Genomic DNA, 24,434 nt, shown 5'->3' on the forward strand with positions numbered 1-24,434 from the left:
CCCTTACTTTAAAGTGAACAGGCACCATGTAAAGCCATTTACAGTGTAGCCCAGAAGGAATGTCTGCTTTAAAACCAGGTTGTGCCTTCTTTCTCAATGTTTCACTGCTTTACCTTTAAAACCAGGTTGTGCCTTCTTTCTCAATGTTTCACTGCTTTACCTTTAAAACAAGGTTGTGCCTTCTTTCTCAATGTTTCACTGCTTTACCTTTTAATTTTTATATAGCAATAAGGTGTTTCTAGAAATACAGTTGTCACAATCTGTATGTATATGCCTTAATGATATTGTACAGTGAGTGACATCACTCTAATGGATCCAATAAACGTTCGCATTGATTGTCATAGTAATTCGGGGATTATGTATCATATAGTGTATTATGGTGTGGTAATCCATTAAATTCCACTCGCTAAGTGCATTTCAGTGAACTTCCCACAATAATATTTGGCCATTTGTCAATTGCCATTTTTTTTTATGAATGAATGACATGTCCAAATATGTCACTTCTTTAGAGAAGCATTTAGTATTTGTCATACGAATTCAACAAAAACAAAAAAAAATGTAGACGGAAGAGGAAGTGAAATAGAGTTTGACGTTTCGGAGCTCGAATTCATGTGCAAAAGTATCACGCTCCATAAACACACTGCAACCAGTTCAGTATCGCGCATCTCGCGATTCTGCTGGAGTGGAGCAGAAAGTAGCGTCACTTTCTTCATCGTCACAAGGAACAGAACCAGAGTGACAGCTTTCAAACGTCCAGTTCTTCGTTTACAATGTCGTTTCAAACACTTATTGAATAGACATAACTGTTTTTAGTTATTCTTCTACTTTGTTTCGACTCTCGAAAGCGGAGATGAAGTACTGGCGGCAGTGCGCATTGTGGCTGATAAACTGCAAGGTGCTTCCTCCGAACCATCGGGTAACCGGGGACAGTGCCCAGGTATTTGACTTGGCTCAGACGCTCCGGGACGGGGTGTTGCTCTGTCAGCTGCTCAACAACTTGAAACCACACACCATCAACCTGAAGGAGATTAACCTTAGACCACAGATGTCTCAGGTAAAGACAACTGTTATTTTGCTTGGTGTGTAGCCTAGTAGGCTAGCTACAGGGAAAAGTCTTAAAAGTGTGATAAATTCAATGGCTACCAAACCATTAATTTTTATTCAAGGATTCTTTGGTGCGAGCAACATTTTTTTGTGTGTAAATTATTAAATACATAAATTTATTTCATGATTGATTTGAAATTGATAGTCCTTGATGTCATACACACATTTTAAATAATTGTCATTAGTTTAAACTATTTTATGCGATTTCGGGTTTGGCTAGTTTTATTCATCATCACAGATAAATACCAACTGCCACTATAATTATATTAAACATATAGGCCTATTTCATCTAGTGAAACTGGTGCCTGAGTCAGTGAGAGGTAAACCATCTCATGGATTTCTGTTTCTTGTCAAACAATATTATTATGTTGAAACAAAGCCAAGTAGGTTTGCTAATTGCTATTCTAAAATCCTCAGCGCTCTTCTTAGTAATGACAGTCAGTATACTCAACTTTCTTATGGACATGTTTGTTACATAATTAAGTGGTCTATACTACCCAGCTACAACTAATACTTCAAATACACACATGTATTTCCTAGCTGTTATTAATGAATAATGTTGACTCTATTGGCCTACAGTCTTATAAACCTTGTTGGTTTTCAACCTCGGGTTCCTCTTAACTACTTCAACTCATCATGTTGAGGAAGCTTGTAAAAAAGCTTCAGCCCCATGGGGACACAGGAATGCTGTCCAGAGTGTGCATCCCAACTGGCACCCTATTACCATAGGGGCTTTGGTCAAAAGTAGTGCACTACATAGGACATAGGGTAGATCGCTGCTCTCTACCCAGAATCCTCCATCCTCTCCACCACAACACTCATTCCAGGGGACAGATAACATCCCAGCTTTGATCCACCCTTTAGTTACACACACACACACACACACACACACACACACACACACACACACACACACACACACACACACACACACACACACACACACACACAGATGTGTGTCGGCTGCATGATTTATACTACATCTGTCAGTAGCCTTTTACTAGTTGTAGACTTTATTGAAATGACCACTAGGCCTTTGTAGTTTTTTGCCAGATTCTCTTAAAATCAAAATGGCAGATATACACTGAGTGTACAAAACATCAAAGACACCTGCTCTTTCCATGACATGTACTGACCAGGTAAATCCAGGTGAAAGCTATGATCCTTTATTGATGTCACTTGTTAAATCCACTTCAATCAGTGTAGATGAAGGGGAGGAGACGGGTTAAAGAAGGATTTTTAAACCGTGAGATAATTGTGACATGGATTGTGTCTGTGAGCCATTCAGAGGGTGAATGGGCAAGACAACAGATTTAAGTGCCTTTGAACGGGGTATGGTGGTAGGTGCCAGGCGCACCGGTTTGAGTGTGTTAAGAACCGCAACACTGCTGAGTTCTTCACACGCAACAGTTTCCTGTGTGTATCTAGAACGGTTCACCACCCAAAGGACATCCAGCCAACTTGACACAACTGATGAGAATCATTGGAGTCAACATGGGGCCAGCATCCTTGTGGAATGTTTTTGACACCTTGTAAAGTCCATGCCCCCGACAAATTGAGTCTGTTCTGAGGGCAAAACGGCGATGCAACTCAATATACTAGGAAGGTGTTCTTAATGTTTTGGTGTAGAACTTATTGAACAACTTTATTGTTCCCGAAACATTGAATGCAAACAACATGTTATTTGTGGTGCCATTGCCATGTGCTAAAACCTTATTATAACCTTCTGTGAATCTGGCCCTGCTTGTGGCCTTGGTCAAAGAGAAAGCTGTTTTAAAACTGTATGTTTAGCTGTGAATCTGGCCCTGCTTGTGGCCTTGGTCAAAGAGAAAGCTGTTTTAAAAGTGTATGTTTAGCTGTGAATCTGGCCCTGGTCATAGAGAAAGCTGTTTTAAAAGTGTATGTTTAGCTGTGAATCTGGCCCTGCTTGTGGCCTTGGTCAAAGAGAAAGCTGTTTTAAAAGTGTATGTTTAGCTGTGAATCTGGCCCTGCCTGTGGCCTTGGTCAAAGAGAAAGCTGTTTTAAAAGTGTATGTTTAGCTGTGAATCTGGCCCTGCTTGTGGCCTTGGTCAAAGAGAAAGCTGTTTTAAAAGTGTATGTTTAGCTGTGAATCTGGCCCTGGTCATAGAGAAAGCTGTTTTAAAAGTGTATGTTTAGCTGTGAATCTGGCCCTGCTTGTGGCCTTGGTCAAAGAGAAAGCTGTTTTAAAAGTGTATGTTTAGCTGTGAATCTGGCCTTGGTCAAAGAGAAAGCTGTTTTAAAAGTGTATGTTTAGCTGTGAATCTGGCCCTGCTTGTGGCCTTGGTCAAAGAGAAAGCTGTTTTAAAAGTGTATGTTTAGCTGTGAATCTGGCCCTGGTCATAGAGAAAGCTGTTTTAAAAGTGTATGTTTAGCTGTGAATCTGGCCCTGGTCATAGAGAAAGCTGTTTTAAAAGTGTATGTTTAGCTGTGAATCTGGCCCTGCCTGTGGCCCTGGTCATAGAGAAAGCTGTTTTAAAAGTGTATGTTTAGCTGTGAATCTGGCCCTGGTCATAGAGAAAGCTGTTTTAAAAGTGTATGTTTAGCTGTGAATCTGGCCCTACTTGTGGCCTTGGTCAAAGAGAAAGCTGTTTTAAAAGTGTATGTTTAGCTGTGAATCTGGCCCTGCCTGTGGCCTTGGTCAAAGAGAAAGCTGTTTTAAAAGTGTATGTTTAGCTGTGAATCTGGCCCTGGTCATAGAGAAAGCTGTTTTAAAAGTGTATGTTTAGCTGTGAATCTGGCCCTGCCTGTGGCCTTGGTCAAAGAGAAAGCTGTTTTAAAAGTGTATGTTTAGCTGTGAATCTGGCCCTGCCTGTGGCCTTGGTCATAGAGAAAGCTGTTTTAAAAGTGTATGTTTAGCTGTGAATCTGGCCCTGCCTGTGGCCTTGGTCAAAGAGAAAGCTGTTTTAAAAGTGTATGTTTAGCTGTGAATCTGGCCCTGGTCATAGAGAAAGCTGTTTTAAAAGTGTATGTTTAGCTGTGAATCTGGCCTTGGTCATAGAGAAAGCTGTTTTAAAAGTGTATGTTTAGCTGTGAATCTGGCCCTGCCTGTGGCCTTGGTCATAGAGAAAGCTGTTTTAAAAGTGTATGTTTAGCTGTGAATCTGGCCCTGCCTGTGGCCTTGGTCAAAGAGAAAGCTGTTTTAAAAGTGTATGTTTAGCTGTGAATCTGGCCCTGCCTGTGGCCTTGGTCAAAGAGAAAGTGCCTGTGGCCTTGGTCATAGAGAAAGCTGTTTTAAAAGTGTATGTTTAGCTGTGAATCTGGCCCTGCCTGTGGCCTTGGTCAAAGAGAAAGCTTGCTCTTCTCAAACAAAAGCATGGTATTGGTTCTCTGTAATAGCTATTTTAAATCGGAAAACGTAGTTTGATTACCAAGATCCTAATCTTTTGGAAGGATGTAAGACACTTGCATTTTCAAGAATGTTTAATGTTACGACGTTGTATTTTTAGTTAGTCACTCTGAAATGTCCCCTGATGTTGATCCCTGTATGGGGATCGCAGCCATAGCAGGTTATTAAAGGTGGATGTTTCGTCAAGAGTGTCACTGCATTGAGCAACCGACAATTTCTGCAGAAACACCCACAGTCAGAACACCCACTATAGATTAGGATGTGTTTTAATCTTTCCGTTTCTGTAATATGTCACAACGTCGTTGTCAACGTTTACATCTTTCCCCCGAATGGACAATCAATTCATTTATTATCAGTGTTGTCTTTATCTCACAACATGGCTGTTTCATGGATCTGTGTGGATTCGTATTGGATTTGTAAGCTTTTCCCATTGTGTGTTTATCCATTCTGCACTATAGAATAGAATAGAGCTCCGGTCCAGGCATATCTTACTGGACAATGCAGAAAGCTGTAGCCTACAGCAGTAGGTCATCTGATGCAGTAGGTCATCTGTGTAGTAAGTCCCGATAGGAAATGGCTTTGTCATTGTGCGCTACCACTGTTCTAGCCATACGATGTGGGTGGTTTAATACAAGCAGAAGTCTATCATAATGGATTGAAGGGAGGGAGGGATGGAGAGAGATAGAGGGGGAGGGAGGGATGGAGAGAGATAGAGGGGGAGGGAGGGATGGAGAGAGATAGAGGGGAGGGAGGGATGGAGAGAGATAGAGGGGGAGGGAGAGATGGAGAGAGATAGAGGGGGAGGGAGAGATGGAGAGAGATAGAGGGGAGGGAGGGATGGAGAGAGATAGAGGGGAGGGAGGGATGGAGAGAGATAGAGGGGGAGGGAGGAATGGTTTGAGATAGAGGGGGAGGGAGGGATGGAGTGAGATAGAGGGGGACGGAGGGAGGGATGGAGAGAGAGGGGGAGGAATGGGGAGAGAGAGATGGATAAGCGGGCAGTGTACTGTGATTAAGTAGTTATAGCCTACTGAACTGCTATTTTTAGCCAAGTACTGCATCTAGGGGTAGGTAGTGTAAAATCTGCATTTTGTGGAGCAGGCAGTGGAATGTCTATGTGTGGGTGACGATATGCATTATCAACATTGGTGCCAACCTATATTGTACCATTTTGATATATTTCACATTTAAATGTGGAATACTCACAGTAGTTGAGACATGTCTTTGACAGAGCTGATTCTTCAACCAAAAACAGTGTATTCATACAGAGAGCGAGAGAATCGGAGACCGAGAAAAATAAATGAATGACTTGAAAGAGAAGAAGAAAGAAGAGAGGGAGAAAGTGGATTACTTTGCGCTGTGACGTTCAGATTGATCCTGTGGAGTAAAACCGAGACCTTTAGGCAGACACACTTTAAAACAGTACAATATAATACAAAATATAGCGTGTCTACAATAAATTGATTAGGCCTACATATCGATTCCCCCCCCAGTGTTGTTACATGGCAGAGTCTTGGCGTATTCTACATCTGTCGCTAGTCTCCTCCTGGGTCTCCTTATCATAACAGTTGATCACAAAGATGCCTGTGATTTATCCTCTAACCCCAGGGGCCCTCTCTCTCTCTCTCTCTGTCTCTCTGTCTCTGTCTCTCTCTCTCTCTCTCTCTCTCTCTCTCTAGCTCTCTCTCTCTCTCTCTCTCTCTAGCTCTCTCTCTCTCTCTCTCTCTCTCTCTCTCTCTCTCTCTCTCTCTCTCTCTCTCTCTCTCTCTCTCTCTCTCTCTCTCTCTCTAGCTCTCTGTCGGTGGAGGAAGTGGAAGAGCGCTGCCCAACAGTCAAAGTCACAGCTATTTAACTCACAAAGGGCTTTATTAACTAAATGTCTAGTTGTACTGTGTTACCAGCTCTGAGCAGCTCTGGGCATGTTGAGAATGAATATTGTGTAGTATTCCTGTTCCAACTTCCTGCCACACTGTAATAAGACTGGATTTCCTGACCCCCAACTGAGCGTGATAATTGGTGAAAATGTATAAAGCCCAACCAAATAACCCCCTGTAGCCCCACATTTCTTATCCGGTCAATCACATTGCCATGATTGAATACATGTATATATTAAATCCCATTACAGTATACCATTTTTTTTTACACATAAAAATAAATAAATGGAAAGCTGAAAGTTAAAAAGTCATAAAAACCATAAAATCAGTGTTGATGTTGTCCTGGACTGGCCCTCGGACTCGTGTTCACAAGTGTGATGTGTCCTGATTTATCCTAATGGAATAGATTTGTTGGAAAACTCCACTTTGCTAAAGGTTTAACCTTCTCCTCCTCCAGCAATCAAAGACTGATGGTTAATGTCATCATCTCTCAGTCATTAATGTTCAAGAAAGAGTATGTAGGAACTTTCAAGTCCCTCAAAAGCTTTGAAGTACAGTGTGTGTTCTTTGAGTCTGTTTGATAAATTTGACGAGTTTTCAGAAATATGAACAGAGATAAATGTTAGAGTTCACCAGGAGGTTATTAATGTACTGTCTTATGTGTTATAAATGTCTTAACATCTAATGTATGTCTTATGAATGTGTTATGAATGTCTTATTAACATCTAATGTATGTCTTATGAATGTCTTATTGTGCAAACCGGTCTCATTAGAATATGTGTAAATACTGACGTTTAACAGTTATTTGTCACCTGTGCTGACGTATTAGTTATAGAACACTAACCAATATGTCTTAGTGTTCTATTTTGAACTGTTTTTGTTCTTCTGTTCCCAGTTCCTCTGCTTGAAGAATATCCGGACCTTCCTGACATCCTGCTGTGAGGTGTTTGGGATGAAGAAGACTGATCTGTTCGAGGCCTTCGATCTGTTTGATGTCCGGGACTTTGGAAAGGTAACAAAGACATACCGCTGCCAACTCTCCTCTCTGTTTGTTCTTACCTTAAACAAAAAAGTCGTACAGGAAGTCCTGCAGAATATATCACAGGATTATCGTGGCCACTTTCCTGTCGGACAATTCCTACAGGAATCCTGCAGAATCATGTAGGAATCTTGCAGGTAGACCTCAAATAAATCTTGCAGGATTGTTTCCTGAATGACTAGCTGCAGGAAATGTCCTACACCAAAATGGCCCCCAAATCCTGTGGGATATCCTGCGGGTAAGAATCCTCCAGGTAATTCCACAATATTTCCAGGGCGGCCATTTTCCTGTAGGAACACCTGCTGGGTTCCTTCCTCATCTTTCAGAGAATTTAATGTAGGACAATTCACATTCTTTCAAAAGAATGGACAAATTGCACAAGATATAAGCTTGCATGGCGATGTTATTATCCCATGAAGCAACAGCTGATGTGTTGGATTGTCCATTTCACCAGCACTGCATAAAATATAATTTTATGTAGATTTTGAATAAATATGGTAAAAGCATATTTTGTGACAAGAGTGAGAATAACAATGACATCACGTGAATAGCGTATGTGTATTGGTGTGTATTGGTGTGTATCGGTGTGTATCGGTGTGTATCGGTGTGTATCGGTGTGTGTATTGGTGTGTATCGGTGTGTATCGGTGTGTATCGGTGTGTATTGGTGTGAAGTGAATCGGATGTCTGCAATGGTAAACATGGTGAGAGTTGGTTTTAATATGGCTGGTACAACAACAACATCTGACAGTGAAGCGTGTGTGTTAGACTCCGTTTTAAAGGGAGAAATGAGAAGTTGAAACTGTGTTGTGGTGTTTCCTTCACCTGCATGGCTGTCCGGTGCTGCCTTTTGTGGTAGTCAGTCTCACTTTAACAGCCTCTGTCTTAACTGAGGAGGACAGGAGACAGATGACAGGGGCAGAGTTATCACTACAGAACATCAGAATATCACTACAGAACATCAGAATATCACTACAGAACATCAGAATATCACTACAGAACATTAGGATATCACTACAGAACATCAGAATATCACTACAGAACATCAGAATATCACTACAGAACATCAGAATATCACTACAGAACATTAGGATATCACTACAGAACATCAGAATATCACTACAGAACATTAGGATATCACTACAGAACATCAGAATATCACTACAGAACATTAGGATATCACTACAGAACATCAGAATATCACTACAGAACATCAGAATATCACTACAGAACATTAGGATATCACTACAGAACATTAGGATATCACTACAGAACATCAGAATATCACTACAGAACATCAGAATATCACTACAGAACATTAGGATATCACTACAGAACATCAGAATATCACTACAGAACATCAGAATATCACTCCAGAACATCTGTGTTACATGAAAAACAGACAAAATAGTGCACGTTTTTATTTTTTATTTACCTTTATTTAACTAGGCAAGTCAGTTAAGAACAAATTCTTATTTTCAGTGACGGCCTAGGAACAGTGGGTTAACTGCCTGTTCAGGGGCAGAACAACAGATTTGTACCTTGTCAACCTTCCGGTTACTAGTCCAACGCTCTAACCACTAGGCTACCCTGCCGTCCCATGATATACTGTAGTAGTGAAAGACAAGCTACTCACCTTTAACTGGTAGACCACTGGACTAATGGAACTTTAACTAGTGGACTAATGGAGCTTTAACTAGTAGGCCACTGGACTAATGGAGCTTTAACTAGTGGACTAATGGAGCTTTAACTAGTAGGCCACTGGACTAATGGAGCTTTAACTAGTGGATTAATGGAGCTTTAACTAGTAGGCCACTGGACTAATTGAGCTTTAACTAGTAGGCCACTGGATTAATGGATCTTTAACTAGTAGGCTACTGGACTAAGGGTGCTTTAACTAGTAGGCCACTGGACTAAGGGAGCTTTAACTAATGGACTAATGGAACTTTAACTAGTAGGCCACTGGACTAATGGAGCTTTAACTAGTAGGCCACTGGACTAATGGAGCTTTAACTAGTAGGCCACTGGATTAATGGAGCTTTAACTAGTAGGCCACTGGACTAATGGAACTTTAACTAGTAGGCCACAGGACTAATGGAGCTTTAACTAGTAGTCCACTGGACTAATGGAGCTTTAACTAGTAGGCTACTGGACTCAGGGAGCTTTAACTAGTAGGCCACTGGACTAAGGGAGCTTTAACTAGTAGGCTACTGGACTAAGGGATCTTTAACTAGTAGGCTACTGGACTAAGGGAGATTTAACTAGTAGGCCACTGGACTAATGGAGCTTTAACTAGTAGGCCATTGGATTAATGGAGCTTTAACTAGTGGTCTAATGGAGCTTTAACTAGTAGGCTACTGGACTAAGGGATCTTTAACTAGTAGGCTACTGGACTAAGGGAGATTTAACTAGTAGGCCACTGGACTAATGGAGCTTTAACTAGTAGGCCATTGGATTAATGGAGCTTTAACTAGTGGTCTAATGGAGCTTTAACTAGTAGGCTACTGGACTAAGGGAGCTTTAACTAGTAGTCCACTGGACTAAGGGAGCTTTAACTAGTAGGCCACTGGATTAATGGAGCTTTAACTAGTGGACTAATGGAGCTTTAACTAGTAGGCCACTGGACTAATGGAGCTTTAACTAGTGGACTAATGGAGCTTTAACTAGTGAACTAATGGAGCTGCAAATTAGACAAGGAATCAGAGACAGATGAATTAGTAAATGTATTGTTTTTTCATGCACTTCCCAACTCTAATGTGGTGTGGTGGCCTTCTGCTAAACGGTTAGAACAGTGGTTCTTAACCTGGGTTCGATCGAACCCCAGGGGTTCGGTGAGTCAGTCTCAGGGGTTCGGCGGAGGTCAAGACAAACATCCGATTCATATGATTCGTGATGACACGCTCCGCTTGGCCATCATTGGCTGCAGGTGATCACGCTACATCGCTTGGCCTATCTGTGCTGCAGGGAATTTGGTGCTATCAGTTTGTGACTGTGGTGATGGTACGTCTTGTGATTTCTTTCTTAATATTTTAATCCCTTCATACTTACTATGTCGAGCAAAAAAAGATAGTGGTCGGACGAATATGTACAATATGGATTTACATGTATAACGGAACGTGATGGGAGTCAGCGTCCTAACTGCATGATTTGCAATGCCAAGTTTAGCAATTCTAGTCTAGCACCGGCAAAACTAAGAGAACACTTCCTTAAGCTGCATGGAGATGGAAAATACAAGAACACAACGCTCGCTGAATTCAAGGTGAAGAGAGCCAGATTCGATGAAAAGGCTACTCTGCCTGTTCTCGGCTTTGTACCCATCAACAAACCGATCCTCACAGCATCATACGAAGTTGCTTACCTGATCGCAAAGCAGGGCAAACCACACACCATTGGTGAAACACTCATAAAACCAGCTGTGTTGAAGATGGCGAATATCATGCTGGGAAAAGAGGCCGAAGTTAAGTTATCCCAAATTCCTCTTTCAAATGACACCATCAGCAACAGAATAGAGGACATGAGCAAAGACATCTTGGCTCAAGTAGTTGCAGATCTGATTTCAAGCCCGGCAAAATTCAGCCTTCAACTCGACGAGACCACAGACGTTTCCAATCTAAGCCAGCTTGCTGTATTCGTGCGCTATGTGAAAGACGACGTGATAAAGGAAGATTTTTTATTTTGTAAGCCTCTTACAACAAAAACTAAGGCAGCCGATGTGAAGAAACTTATGGATAACTTCTTCAAAGACAACAATCTTTCATGGGATATGGTTTCTGCAGTTTGTTCGGACGGAGCAACAGTCATGCTGGGAAGAAAGTCTGGTTTTGGTGCGCTAGTGAAAGCCGATGCACCACACATCATTGTTACGCATTGTATTCTGCACAGGCATGCGTTGGCAACAAAAACCTTGCCTCCAAAACTGGCAGAAGTATTAAAAATTGTAGTGGAATGCGTGAACTATGTGCGAACTAGTGCTCTGCGGCATCGCATCTTCAGTGAGCTGTGTAAAGAAATGGGCTCTGAATTCGAGGTACTTCTGTACCATTCTAACGTTCGGTGGTTATCCCGGGGACAGGTGCTGAATCGTGTTTTTGCCGTGCGTGTGGAATTAGCCCTGTTTTTGCAAGAGCACCAACATTGTCATGCAGATTGCTTCAAAAATTCTGAGTTCATTCTCATTTTAGCGTACATGGCTGATATCTTCGCAGCTCTCAATCATCTCAATCCAAAGATGCAGGGCGGTGGAGTCAACATCATCGAAGCGGAGGAAAACCTGAAGGCTTTTCAAAAAAAGCTACCGTTATGGAAACGACGAACAGAGAACAATAACTTTGCAAACTTTCCCCTGCTGGACGACTGTGTAAGTAAGATCGAAGATGTATCTGGAATCGGAGACATTTCTGTACCCGCTGAACTGAAGCAAGCAATTGCCACGCACTTAGATGAGCTTGCAAAGTCTCTCGACGGATACTTCCCTACAAGAGAGTCATATCCAGCATGGGTGAGACAGCCGTTCACGTTTAGTGTTGAGACAACAGATGTCAATGATGAATACCTCGATGAAATCATTGAAATGCATCAGAGCCAGGTTCAACAGCAACTCTTCAGAACAACAACGCTTTCAACGTTTTGGTGTCAACAAATGGTAACGTACCCTGTTATTGCTAAGAAAGCTCTGGAGATTTTCATACCGTTTGTTACAACATATCTTTGCGAGCAATCCTTTTCGAGGATGCTGGACATAAAAACGAAGAAAAGGAACAGACTTTGTTGCGAAAATGACATGAGAGTGGCACTTGCCAAGGTGAAGCCACGCATTTCTGAACTGGTCTCTGAAAGGCAACAGCAGAAGTCACACTGATTTGCAGTAAATATTCATTATTATGTTTTTGTTTTTGTGTGAAAATGATAATCTGTGTGAAAATGTTTTGATGATTTTGTTCTTTGAACACAGTGATGTTGATGCACGGTTCATTTTGTGCACCAGTCAAATATATACCTATGTTTTGAATTAGATTTTTTTTCAATTAAGAAGGGTTCGGTGAATGCGCATATGGAACTGTTGGGGTTCAGTACCTCCAACAAGGTTAAGAACCACTGGGTTAGAAAGACAAGGTAAAGGATTCCAGTGAAATACTAGGTGTGTGTTTTCTGTGCTTCCTGTCGTCTAAGCTGTAAGGGAGAAGAAGAGAATTCACATGGTGGAGGTGGGGAAACTGTCCAAGCAAGCTAAGAGTAAAACAGTGAGAAAGTCATGTTAAAATGAGCTATTTATATTTGTATTTTTTATTTGGACCTAATATATTTCAGTTCAAAATAATGTGATATTACATAGATAAGTGTTTGTGTTCCAAATTGCATACTTGTGTTCTATGTAGAGGGTACAGCGAGTATGAAAGTAAACTGTCATTATTCAAGTATGATTCCAAACCCAACAACACGAAATGGCAAATATGTACTAGGTTTGCGGGAAGTTCTATAAGTTCTAGAAGCATTCCTGGGAGGTCTGGAAAACAAAGCACACGTGGGAGCATACATTTTCATTCCTTTTGCTGGGAAGGCTATCCCATGACACCTTGCAACACAGCGAAAATCCCCCCCCTCAAAAACAATCTGAATTAATGGTGGACTGAAGTCCCTGCTTGGGAGAAAATGTTCCAGAGGAATAAGGAATAACTTTGTAAAATGTAAGTATTATGTTTATTTATTCACAAAATTATGTTAAAATGTTCAACAAATTACTTTCATATGAATTTTGAATTCAGGCAATCTCTTCCTGGTTATCAGCTGTTTTAGGGATGACAAACTAAACAATCTCATCCTGGTTATCAGCCGTTTTAGGGATGACAAACTAAACAATCTCATCCTGGTTATCAGCCGTTTTAGGGATGACAAACTAAACAATCTCATCCTGGTTATCAGCCGTTTTAGGGATGACAAACTAAACAATCTCTTCCTGGTTATCAGCCGTTTTAGGGATGACAAACTAAACAATCTCTTCCTGGTTATCAGCCGTTTTAGGGATGACAAACTAAACAAACTAATCGTAAAATCAGCTGTGTCAATTGTGAAAACCCAGACAGTTTTTTTTTATCCTGAATTAGTGAACGAGCTAGCCAGCTAATGAGAAATGTAGGAAATAGTTTTTTTCACATTTGTTTTCAAGGACAGATGGCAACTGATGTGTTAATTTCACTCCATGGTTTTGGCAGGACAAAATAGTAACGGCCGATTGGTTTGGAGGGAAAACATTTTAACATCTGATTAATGGCGTAGGAAATGCAACTAGCTGTGTTCTGTACAATGTAGCTTGCTTAGCTAACCAAGCTATTTGTGCACTCTTACATGATCAGTCAATACTTACACGTAGTGTCTGTTTACCTAACGCTAGCTAGCTTTCTTCTTGTCACTTTCCCCTCCCCTCATGTTTCACCATTGCATGCACAGGAAACAAATTTAAATAATTAAATGATCCATTAAAAAGTGAAAATCAGTGACAACTTGATCAAGGCTATAAATATGCAGAACTGTTGACAAAACCATTGAACCTTAGCAAAGGTAGTTGTGGTTCTCAGCAACTTGAACCAGCTCTGACATTTGAGCAGTGAGGTTAATTTCTCCTCCCTTAGGCCTTTTGTTTCTGCTCTGTTCTCCTCAGGTTGAAGCACATCCCACCCCATCACACAGACAGATGGAAACACCAGGAAAATCACCCTATTCCAGGAGTTTAGTCAGGAGTTTATTCAGCAGTATAGCTTTTAAAATGTTAAATCTCCTTGATGTCCCCATCACTTGGGGATGTTAAAATGTTTTTCTATTATACAAACACCATCTTCAACTATTCATCATCTACAATTTAGACCACAGTTAGTTGAATGAGGTGTACTGATCAAGCCTTTTTAATTCATTTCTTTGTTGTCCCCATCACTTGGGGATGTTAAAATGTTTTTCTATTCTACTGAGCCATTTACTTCATGTTCATATTATCTCTAATGTCTTGTTGTTGTTGCATTGTTGAGAAGGAACCTGCAAGTTAGCATTTCATTGGACTGTGTGTATCCTGTACATACGACCAATACAACTTTTGAACAATGGACCGTGTTCTAAGGATTCATTCAGATGAAGGTGAACCAATGAAAGGGTTAATATGAATTAAACATGACAAGTGTTGATGTCTCCACACGGTTCCACACGTTTCCACACAGTTCCACACATGTCTCCACACGGTTCCACACATGTCTCCACACGGTTCCACACGTTTCCACACAGTTCCACACATGTCTCCACACGGTTCCACACATGTCTCCACACGGTTCCACACATGTCTCCACACGGTTCCACACGTTTCCACACGGTTCCACACATGTTTCCACACGGTTCCACACATGTTTCCACACGGTTCCACACGTTTCCACACGGTTCCACACATGTTTCCACACGGTTCCACACATGTTTCCACACGGTTCCACACATTTCTCCACACGGTTCCACACATTTCTCCACACGGTTCCACACATTTCTCCACACGGTTCCACACATGTTTCCACACGGTTCCACACGGTTCCACACATTTCTCCACACGGTTCCACACATTTCTTCACACGGTTCCACACATGTTTCCACACGGTTCCACACATGTTTACACACGGTTCCACACGTTTCCACACGGTTCCACACATGTCTCCACACGGTTCCACACGGTTCCACACATTGTTCCACACACGGTTCCACACATGTTTCCACACGGTTCCACACGGTTCCACACATGTTTCCACACGGTTCCACACGGTTCCACACGTTTCCACACAGTTCCACACGGTTCCACACATGTTTCCACACGGTTCCACACGGTTCCACACATGTTTCCACACGGTTCCACACGGTTCCACACATGTTTCCACACGGTTCCACACGGTTCCACACATGTTTCCACACGTCTCCACACGGTTCCATACATGGTTCCACACACGGTTCCACACGGTTCCACACGGTTCCACACATGTTTCCACACGGTTCCACACATGTCTCCACATGGTTCCACACATGTTTCCACACGGTTCCACACGGTTCCACACATGTTTCCACACGGTTCCACACGGTTCCACACATGTTTCCACACGGTTCCACACATGTCTCCACACGGTTCCACACGTCTCCACACGGTTCCACACATGGTTCCACACACGGTTCCACACATGTTTCCACACGGTTCCACACGGTTCCACACATTTCTCCACACGGTTCCACACATGTTTCCACACGGTTCCACACATGTTTCCACACGGTTCCACACATGTTTCCACACAGTTCTGGGTTTAGAGCCTTTGTCATCTGGGGGCTCCAGGGTTCGTCTGTCTAAGGAAAAGGCATTAATAATAATACAATGATGTATTAATGTAATATATATATTTCTGTTTGATATGCATACGTATAGACTCAGCAAAAAAAGAAACGTCCTCTCACTGTCAACTGTGTTTATTTTCAGCAAACCTAACGTCTGTAAATATTTGTATGAACATAACAAGATTCAACAACCGAGACATAAACTGAACAAGTTCCATGATCATGTGATTTGGTTACCGTCATCAAGTGCAAGCCACGAAGCCATAAAATCTCATCTATCACCATCCATTTCAAAACACATAAAAATGATAAGCCTAACTTGTGACAACAGTACTAAAAACACCTAGCAAGTGGGATATCAAACTTCATGTAACTTTCCATGACAACAGTACTAAAGACACCTAGCAAGTGGGATATCAAACTTCATGTAACTTTCCATGACAACAGTACTAAAGACACCTAGCAAGTGGGATATCAAACTTCATGTAACTTTCCATGACAACAGTACTAAAGACACCTAGCAAGTGGGATATCAAACCTCATGTAACTTTCCATGACAACAGTACTAAAGACACCTAGCAAGTGGGATATCAAACCTCATGTAACTTTCCATGACAACAGTACTAAAGACACCTAGCAAGTGGGATATCAAACCTCATGTAACTTTCCATGACAACAGTACTAAAGACACCTAGCAAGTGGGATATCAAACCTCATGTAACTTTCCATGACAACAGTACTAAAGACACCTAGCAAGTGGGATATCAAACTTCATGTAACTCCATGACAACAGTACTAAAGACACCTAGCAAGTGGGATATCAAACTTCATGTAACTTCACCTAGCAAGTGTAACTTTCCATGACAACAGTACTAAAGACACCTAGCAAGTGGGATATCAAACTTCATGTAACTCCATGACAACAGTACTAAAGACACCTAGCAAGTGGGATATCAAACCTCATGTAACTTTCCATGACAACAGTACTAAAGACACCTAGCAAGTGGGATATCAAACCTCATATTCATGTTTTTTTTTATCAAAGTGGTAGAGAACATGCTAGTTAACTTACTCATAACAAATATTCTGCAAACTCAACACATTAAATAACTATGCTACCCCTTAACATGTTCATATATACATTTGTTGTAGTTTTAGTATGTTTCTCTGACTCTTTACTTGTAAACAGATAGCTAGTTCAAGCATTGCTAATATTATTAACTAAACTGCCTAGCAGCCATTTCCTCAACTGCCAACTGTCAACTGTTGCTATTGTGACCAAGATGTCACATCCGTTGGTGTTCTTGTTGTAAATTGTAAAACACATTTAAAAAATAAAAATAAATGAAAACTAGCTAGCTATATACAAAATGATGTGCACTCACCTCTATACACACGTTATCTCCTCCTGCAGTTTCACTATCTGATATGGCTCCAGGAATATCAAAATCCTCCAGGATTCTTGCTGGAATTGGTCCTGCAGGAATATCAATATCCTACATGTTTCGGTCCTGCAGGATTCCTTCAGGAATATCAATATCCTGCATGTTTCGGTCCTGCAGGATTCCTTCAGGAATATCAATATCCTGCATGTTTCGGTCCTGCAGGATTCCTTCAGGAATATCAATATCCTGCATGTTTCGGTCCTGCAGGATTCCTTCAGGAATATCAATATCCTGCATGTTTCGGTCCTGCAGGATTCCTTCAGGAATATCAATATCCTGCATGTTTCGGTCCTGCAGGATTCCTTCAGGAATATCAATATCCTGCATGTTTCGGTCCTGCAGGATTCCTGCAGGAATTGTCATGTTTGTTTAGGATTTTCTACATATCTGCAGGACAAGTCATACTGTTCCTGCAAGGACACCTGTACAATTCCTTCACAAAAGGTTGAATTCCTGCAGGATTCCTGTAGGACTTGTTTTTGTAAGGGTATACTGTATTACAGTAAAAACAGGGTTTTGTTCTGGATCAATAAGAGGCTTACATGGTGGGCATTGCAAGGGGAGTGTCAAGGGGAGTGACAAGGGGAGTGTCAAGGGGAGTGACAAGGGGAGTGACAAGGGGAGTGACAAGGGGAGTGTCAAGGGGAGTGACAAGGGGAGTGTCAAGGGGAGTGACAAGGGGAGTGTCAAGGGGAGTGACAAGGGGAGTGTCAAGGGGAGTGTCAAGGGGAGTGACAAGGGGAGTGTCAAGGGGAGTGACAAGGGGAGTGACAAGGGGGTAGCAAGGGGAGTGACAAGGGGAGTGTCAAGGGGAGTGACAAGGGGAGTGACAAGGGGAGTAGCAAGGGGAGTGACAAGAAGAGTAGCAATGGAGGTAGCAATGGCCACGGCTGAATTTTAGAAACATGTTTAGGCCCTCATCTTGGCGGTGTAGAGAGATTCTACATATTCTGCCATGAAGCTGAGAGAAAATGTTGTAGATTTAAATCTAATTTCCTGCTATTCAATGCACTTTGCCATGGCTAATGCTATCCTTTTGCTAAATCATCACACGTCTTGGGGATACTGTTGATATGACTATAGTCAGACCAGTCAGACCAGCCAGCCACACGTCTTGGGGATAGTGTTGATATGACTATAGTCAGACCAGTCAGACCAGCCAGCCACACGTCTTGGGGATAGTGTTGATATGACTATAGTCAGACCAGCCAGCCACACGTCTTGGGGATACTGTTGATATGACTATAGTCAGACCAGCCAGCCACACGTCTTGGGGATACTGTTGATATGACTATAGTCAGACCAGCCAGCCACACGTCTTGGGGATACTGTTGATATGACTATAGTCAGACCAGCCAGCCACACGTCTTGGGGATACTGTTGATATGACTATAGTCAGACCAGCCAGCCACATGTCTTGGGGATACTGTTGATATGACTATAGTCAGACCAGCCAGCCACATGTCTTGGGGATACTGTTGATATGACTATAGTCAGACCAGCCAGCCACACGTCTTGGGGATACTGTTGATATGACTATAGTCAGACCAGCCAGCCACATGTCTTGGAGATACTGTTGATATGACTATAGTCAGACCAGCCAGCCACATGTCTTGGGGATACTGTTGATATGACTATAGTCAGACCAGCCAGCCACACATCTTGGGGAAACTGTTGATATGACTATAGTCAGACCAGTCAGACCAGCCACACGTCTTGGGGAAACTGTTGATATGACTATAGTCAGACCAGCCAGCCACACGTCTTGGGGAAACTGTTGATATGACTATAGTCAGACCAGTCAGACCAGCCAGCCACACGTCTTGGGGAAACTGTTGATATGACTATAGTCAGACCAGCCAGCCACACATCTTGGGGAAACTGTTGATATGACTATAGTCAGACCAGTCAGACCAGCCAGCCACATGTCTTGGGGATAGTGTTGATATGACTATAGTCAGACCAGCCAGCCACACATCTTGGGGAAACTGTTGATATGACTATAGTCAGACCAGCCAGCCACACATCTTGGGGAAACTGTTGATATGACTATAGTCAGACCAGCCAGCCACACGTCTTGGGGAAACTGTTGATATGACTATAGTCAGTCCAGCCAGCCACACGTCTTGGGGATAGTGTTGATATGACTATAGTCAGACCAGTCAGACCAGCCAGCCACACATCTTGGGGAAACTGTTGATATGACTATAGTCAGACCAGCCAGCCACACGTCTTGGGGAAACTGTTGATATGACTATAGTCAGACCAGCCAGCCACACGTCTTGGGGATAGTGTTGATATGACTATAGTCAGACCAGTCAGACCAGCCAGCCACACATCTTGGGGAAACTGTTGATATGACTATAGTCAGACCAGCCAGCCACACGTCTTGGGGATAGTGTTGATATGACTATAGTCAGACCAGTCAGACCAGCCAGCCACATGTCTTGGGGATAGTGTTGATATGACTATAGTCAGACCAGCCAGCCACACATCTTGGGGATAGTGTTGATATGACTATAGTCAGACCAGCCAGCCACACGTCTTGGGGATAGTGTTGATATGACTATAGTCAGACCAGCCAGCCACACATCTTGGGGAAACTGTTGATATGACTATAGTCAGACCAGTCAGACCAGCCAGCCACACGTCTTGGGGATACTGTTGATATGACTATAGTCAGACCAGTTCAACCAGCCAGCCACACATCTTGGGGATACTGTTGATATGACTATAGTCAGACCAGTTCAACCAGCCAGCCACACGTCTTGGGGAAACTGTTGATATGACTATAGTCAGACCAGCCAGCCACACATCTTGGGGATACTGTTGATATGACTATAGTCAGACCAGCCAGCCACACGTCTTGGGGATAGTGTTGATATGACTATAGTCAGACCAGCCAGCCACACATCTTGTGGATACTGTTGATATGACTATAGTCAGACCAGCCAGCCACACGTCTTGGGGATACTGTTGATATGGTGTGCACATAGCCTGTCTTCTATTGAGAGCCATGTCTGCCTACGGCGGCCTTTCTCAATAGCAAGGCTATGCTCACTGAGTCTGTACATAGTCAAAGTTTTCCTTAAGTTTGAGTCAGTCACATTGGTCAGGTATTCTGCCACTGTGTACTCTCTGTTTAGGGCCAAATAGCATTCTAGTTTGCTCTGTTTTTTTGTGAATTCTTTCCAATATGTCAAGTAATTATCTTTTTGTTTTCTCATGATTTGGTTGGGTCTAGTTGTGCTGCTGTCCTGGGCTCTGTGGGGTCTGTTTGTGAACAGAGCCCCAGGACCAGCTTGCTTAGGGGACTCTTCTCCAGGTTCATCTCTCTGTAGGTGCTGGCTTTGTTATGGAAAGTTTGGGAATCGCTTCCTTTTAGGTGGTTGTAGAATTTAACGGCTCTTTTCTGGATTTTGATCATTAGCGGGAATCGGACTAATTCTGCTCTGCATGAATTATTTGGTGTTTTACATTGTACATGGGGATATTTTTGCAGAATTCTGCAAGCAGGGACTCAATTAGCTGTTTGTCCCATTTTGTGAATTCTTGGTTGGTGAGCGGACCCCAGACCTCACAACCATAAAGGGCAATGGGCTCTATAATTGATTCAAGTATTTTTAGCCAGATCCTAATTGGTATGTTGAATTTTATGTTCCTTTTGATGGCATAGAGGCCCTGTCATCCCTCTGTCTCTCTCTCATTTAAATCTACAGTAGAATTCATGCCAACATCTCTCTTTCTCATTTAAATGTACACTAGGACGTAAAGCATAACCATCTCTGTCTGTCTGTCTGTCTGTCTGTCTGTCTGTCTGTCTGTCCGCCCGCCCGTCCGTCCGCCTGTCTGTCTGTGTTCTGTTGTGGCCTCTTTCAAGCATACTGCACACAACATTTACTTACTTTTTGCAACAAAAGCCTGCTAAAGACCAACAAGCACCTTTTTTTATACAGGCTCTCTATAAACAGAATATACAGTATGTCTTTGACCGGGAGGTGTGCTTACTAACTGCAAACCACATCTTGTAAAAGCAACACCTAGCTAAGTGGAGCAGTGGTGCCCCTGTGAGCTACTACACACACACACACACACACACACACACACACACACACACTCACACTCACAAACTCGTCTCAGTCAGTGTGCTCTGTGTACTGAAGAAGATTGACGTTAATCTGAGGAGATGATCGTCTTATATCTACATCAAACTGTTGCTGTGTAATTCCTTATGTTAAACTGCTTTTTTTTAAAGAAGCTTTATAAAAGACATTAAATAACATGAAATGTAAAGGACATATAATTAAATGTGTGTGCACGTGTGTGTGTGCACGTGTGTGTATTTGTGTATGTGTGTGTGTGTGTGTGTTTGTGTATTTGTGTATGTGTGTGTGTATGTGTGTGTGTGAGTGTGTTCAGAGATTGAAATGGAAATGGTCCAAAGAGGGTTGTTGTCTCATGTGGGAACGTTCTGGGAATGTTCTGGGAATGTTCTGGGAATGTTCTGGGAAGGTTCTGGGAATGTTCTGGGAATGTTCTGTGAATGTTCTGTGAATGTTTTGGGAATGTTCTGTGAATGTTTTGGGAATGTTCTGGGAATGTTCTGGGAATGTTCGAAATAGAACGTGGTTTAATCTCAGACAGACTACAGTGTAATCCTGTGGCCACTACAGACTGGGCTTCAGGCAACTGCATAATAATGAGAGAGTATTTTAACCCACGTTTCACCCTGAGATACCACTGGTACCAGGAGTCTCTCCCAAGACATCTTCATCACCACCATCATCATATCCAGGCTGTATCACATACACCCCACCTCGGGTTTTAGGCACTTAATGGAGATTTGAAGCAGTATATTTTAGAAATTGTTTACACCTGTCCAATCTTTTCAGGTCAAGTGGGTGGTTACCACAGGCCTCTCTCCAGGCCTCTCTCCAGGCCTCTCTCCAGGCCTCTCTCCAGGCCTCTCTCTCCAGGACTCTCTCCAGGCCTCTCTCCAGGCCTCTCTCCAGGCCTCTCTCCAGACCTCTCTCCAGGCCTCTCTCCAGGCCTCTCTCCAGACCTCTCTCCAGACCTCTCTCCAGACCTCTCTCTCCAGGCCTCTCTCCAGGCCTCTCTCTCTCCAGGCCTCTCTCCAGACCTCTCTCCAGGCCTCTCTCCAGACCTGTCTCTCCAGACCTCTCTCCAGGCCTCTCTCTCCAGGCCTCTCTCTCCAGGCCTCTCTCTCCAGGCCTCTCTCTCCAGGCCTCTCTCTCTCCAGGCCTCTCTCTCTCCAGGCCTCTCTCCAGGCCTCTCTCTCAGGCCTCTCTCTCCAGGCCTCTCTCCAGGCCTCTCTCTCCAGGCCTCTCTCCAGGCCTCTCTCTCTCCAGGCCTCTCTCCAGGCCTCTCTCCAGGCCTCTCTCCAGACCTCTCTCCAGACCTCTCTCCAGACCTCTCTCTCCAGGCCTCTCTCCAGGCCTCTCTCTCCAGACCTCTCTCCAGACCTCTCTCCAGGCCTCTCTCCAGACCTGTCTCTCCAGACCTCTCTCCAGGCCTCTCTCTCCAGGCCTCTCTCTCCAGGCCTCTCTCTCCAGGCCTCTCTCTCTCCAGGCCTCTCTCTCTCCAGGCCTCTCTCCAGGCCTCTCTCTCTCCAGGCCTCTCTCCAGGCCTCTCTCCAGGCCTCTCTCTCTCCAGGCCTCTCTCCCAGGCCTCTCTCCAGGCCTCTCTCCAGGCCTCTCTCCAGACCTCTCTCCAGACCTCTCTCCAGACCTCTCTCCAGGCCTCTCTCTCCAGACCTCTCTCCAGACCTCTCTCCAGGCCTCTCTCCAGACCTCTCTCTCCAGACCTCTCTCCAGACCTCTCTCCAGGCCTCTCTCCAGGCCTCTCTCCAGGCCTCTCTCCAGGCCTCTCTCCAGGCCTCTCTCCAGGCCTCTCTCCAGGCCTCTCTCCAGACCTCTCTCCAGACCTCTCTCCAGGCCTCTCTCTCCAGGCCTCTCTCTCTCCAGGCCTCTCTCCAGGCCTCTCTCCAGGCCTCTCTCCAGACCTCTCTCCAGGCCTCCCTCCAGGCCTCTCTCCAGGCCTCTCTCTCTCCAGGCCTCTCTCCAGGCCTCTCTCCAGGCCTCTCTCCAGACCTCTCTCCAGACCTCTCTCTCTCCAGGCCTCTCTCCAGACCTCTCTCCAGGCCTCTCTCTCTCCAGGCCTCTCTCCAGGCCTCTCTCCAGGCCTCTCTCTCTCCAGGCCTCTCTCCAGGCCTCTCTCCAGGCCTCTCTCCAGACCTCTCTCCAGGCCTCTCTCCAGGCCTCTCTCCAGGCCTCTCTCTCTCCAGGCCTCTCTCCAGGCCTCTCTCCAGGCCTCTCTCCAGACCTCTCTCTCCAGACCTCTCTTTCCAGGCCTCTCTCCAGGCCTCTCTTTCCAGGCCTCTCTCCAGGCCTCTCTCTCCAGACCTCTCTCCAGACCTCTCTCCAGACCTCTCTCCAGACCTCTCTCTCCAGACCTCTCTCCAGACCTCTCTCCAGGCCTCTCTCCTGGCCTCTCTCCAGGCCTCTCTCCAGGCCTCTCTCCAGGCCTCTCCAGGCCTCTCTCTCTCGAGGCCTCTCTCCAGGCCTCTCTCCAGGCCTCTCTCCAGGTCTCTCTCCAGGCCTCTCTCCAGGTCTCTCTCCAGGCCTCTCTCCAGGCCTCTCTCCAGGCCTCTCTCTCCAGGCCTCTCTCCAGGCCTCTCTCCAGACCTCTCTCCAGGCCTCTCTCCAGACCTCTCTCTCCAGACCTCTCTCCAGGCCTCTCTCTCTCCAGGCCTCTGTCTCTCCAGGCCTCTGTCTCTCCAGGCCTCTCTCCAGGCCTCTCTCCAGGCCTCTCTCTCTCCAGGCCTCTCTCTCCAGGCCTCTGTCTCTCCAGGCCTCTGTCTCTCCAGGCCTCTGTCTCTCCAGGCCTCTCTCTCCAGACCTCTCTCCAGACCTCTCTCCAGGCCTCTCTCCAGACCTCTCTCTCCAGACCTCTCTCTCCAGACCTCTCTCCAGGCCTCTCTCCAGGCCTCTCTCCAGGCCTCTCTCCAGGCCTCTCTCCAGGCCTCTCTCCAGGCCTCTCTCTCCAGGCCTCTCTCCAGACCTCTCTCCAGACCTCTCTCCAGACCTCTCTCCAGGCCTCTCTCTCCAGACCTCTCTCCAGACCTCTCTCCAGACCTCTCTCCAGGCCTCTCTCCAGACCTCTCTCCAGACCTCTCTCCAGGCCTCTCTCCAGGCCTCTCTCCAGGCCTCTCTCCAGGCCTCTCTCCAGGCCTCTCTCCAGACCTCT

At 44.3% G+C, this 24,434-nt stretch overlaps 1 protein-coding gene across 2 annotated transcripts in view; it reads left to right on the top strand.

Moving 5' to 3' along the window:
• The first annotated feature begins 639 nt into the window (after nt 1–639).
• vav3b (vav 3 guanine nucleotide exchange factor b) overlaps nt 640–24,434 on the top strand; it is a 125,060-nt gene continuing 101,265 nt past the window's right edge. For both annotated transcript variants that reach the window (XM_065013787.1, XM_065013788.1), the window contains exons 1-2: nt 640–1,054; nt 7,241–7,357. In XM_065013787.1, coding sequence (XP_064869859.1) covers nt 851–1,054; nt 7,241–7,357 — 321 coding nt within the window. In that variant the 5' untranslated portion in view covers nt 640–850. The remainder of the gene's footprint in view (nt 1,055–7,240; nt 7,358–24,434) is intronic.

The sequence above is a fragment of the Oncorhynchus nerka genome, linkage group LG9b (genome assembly GCF_034236695.1).
Source record: "Oncorhynchus nerka isolate Pitt River linkage group LG9b, Oner_Uvic_2.0, whole genome shotgun sequence".
Lineage (NCBI taxonomy): Eukaryota > Metazoa > Chordata > Actinopteri > Salmoniformes > Salmonidae > Oncorhynchus > Oncorhynchus nerka.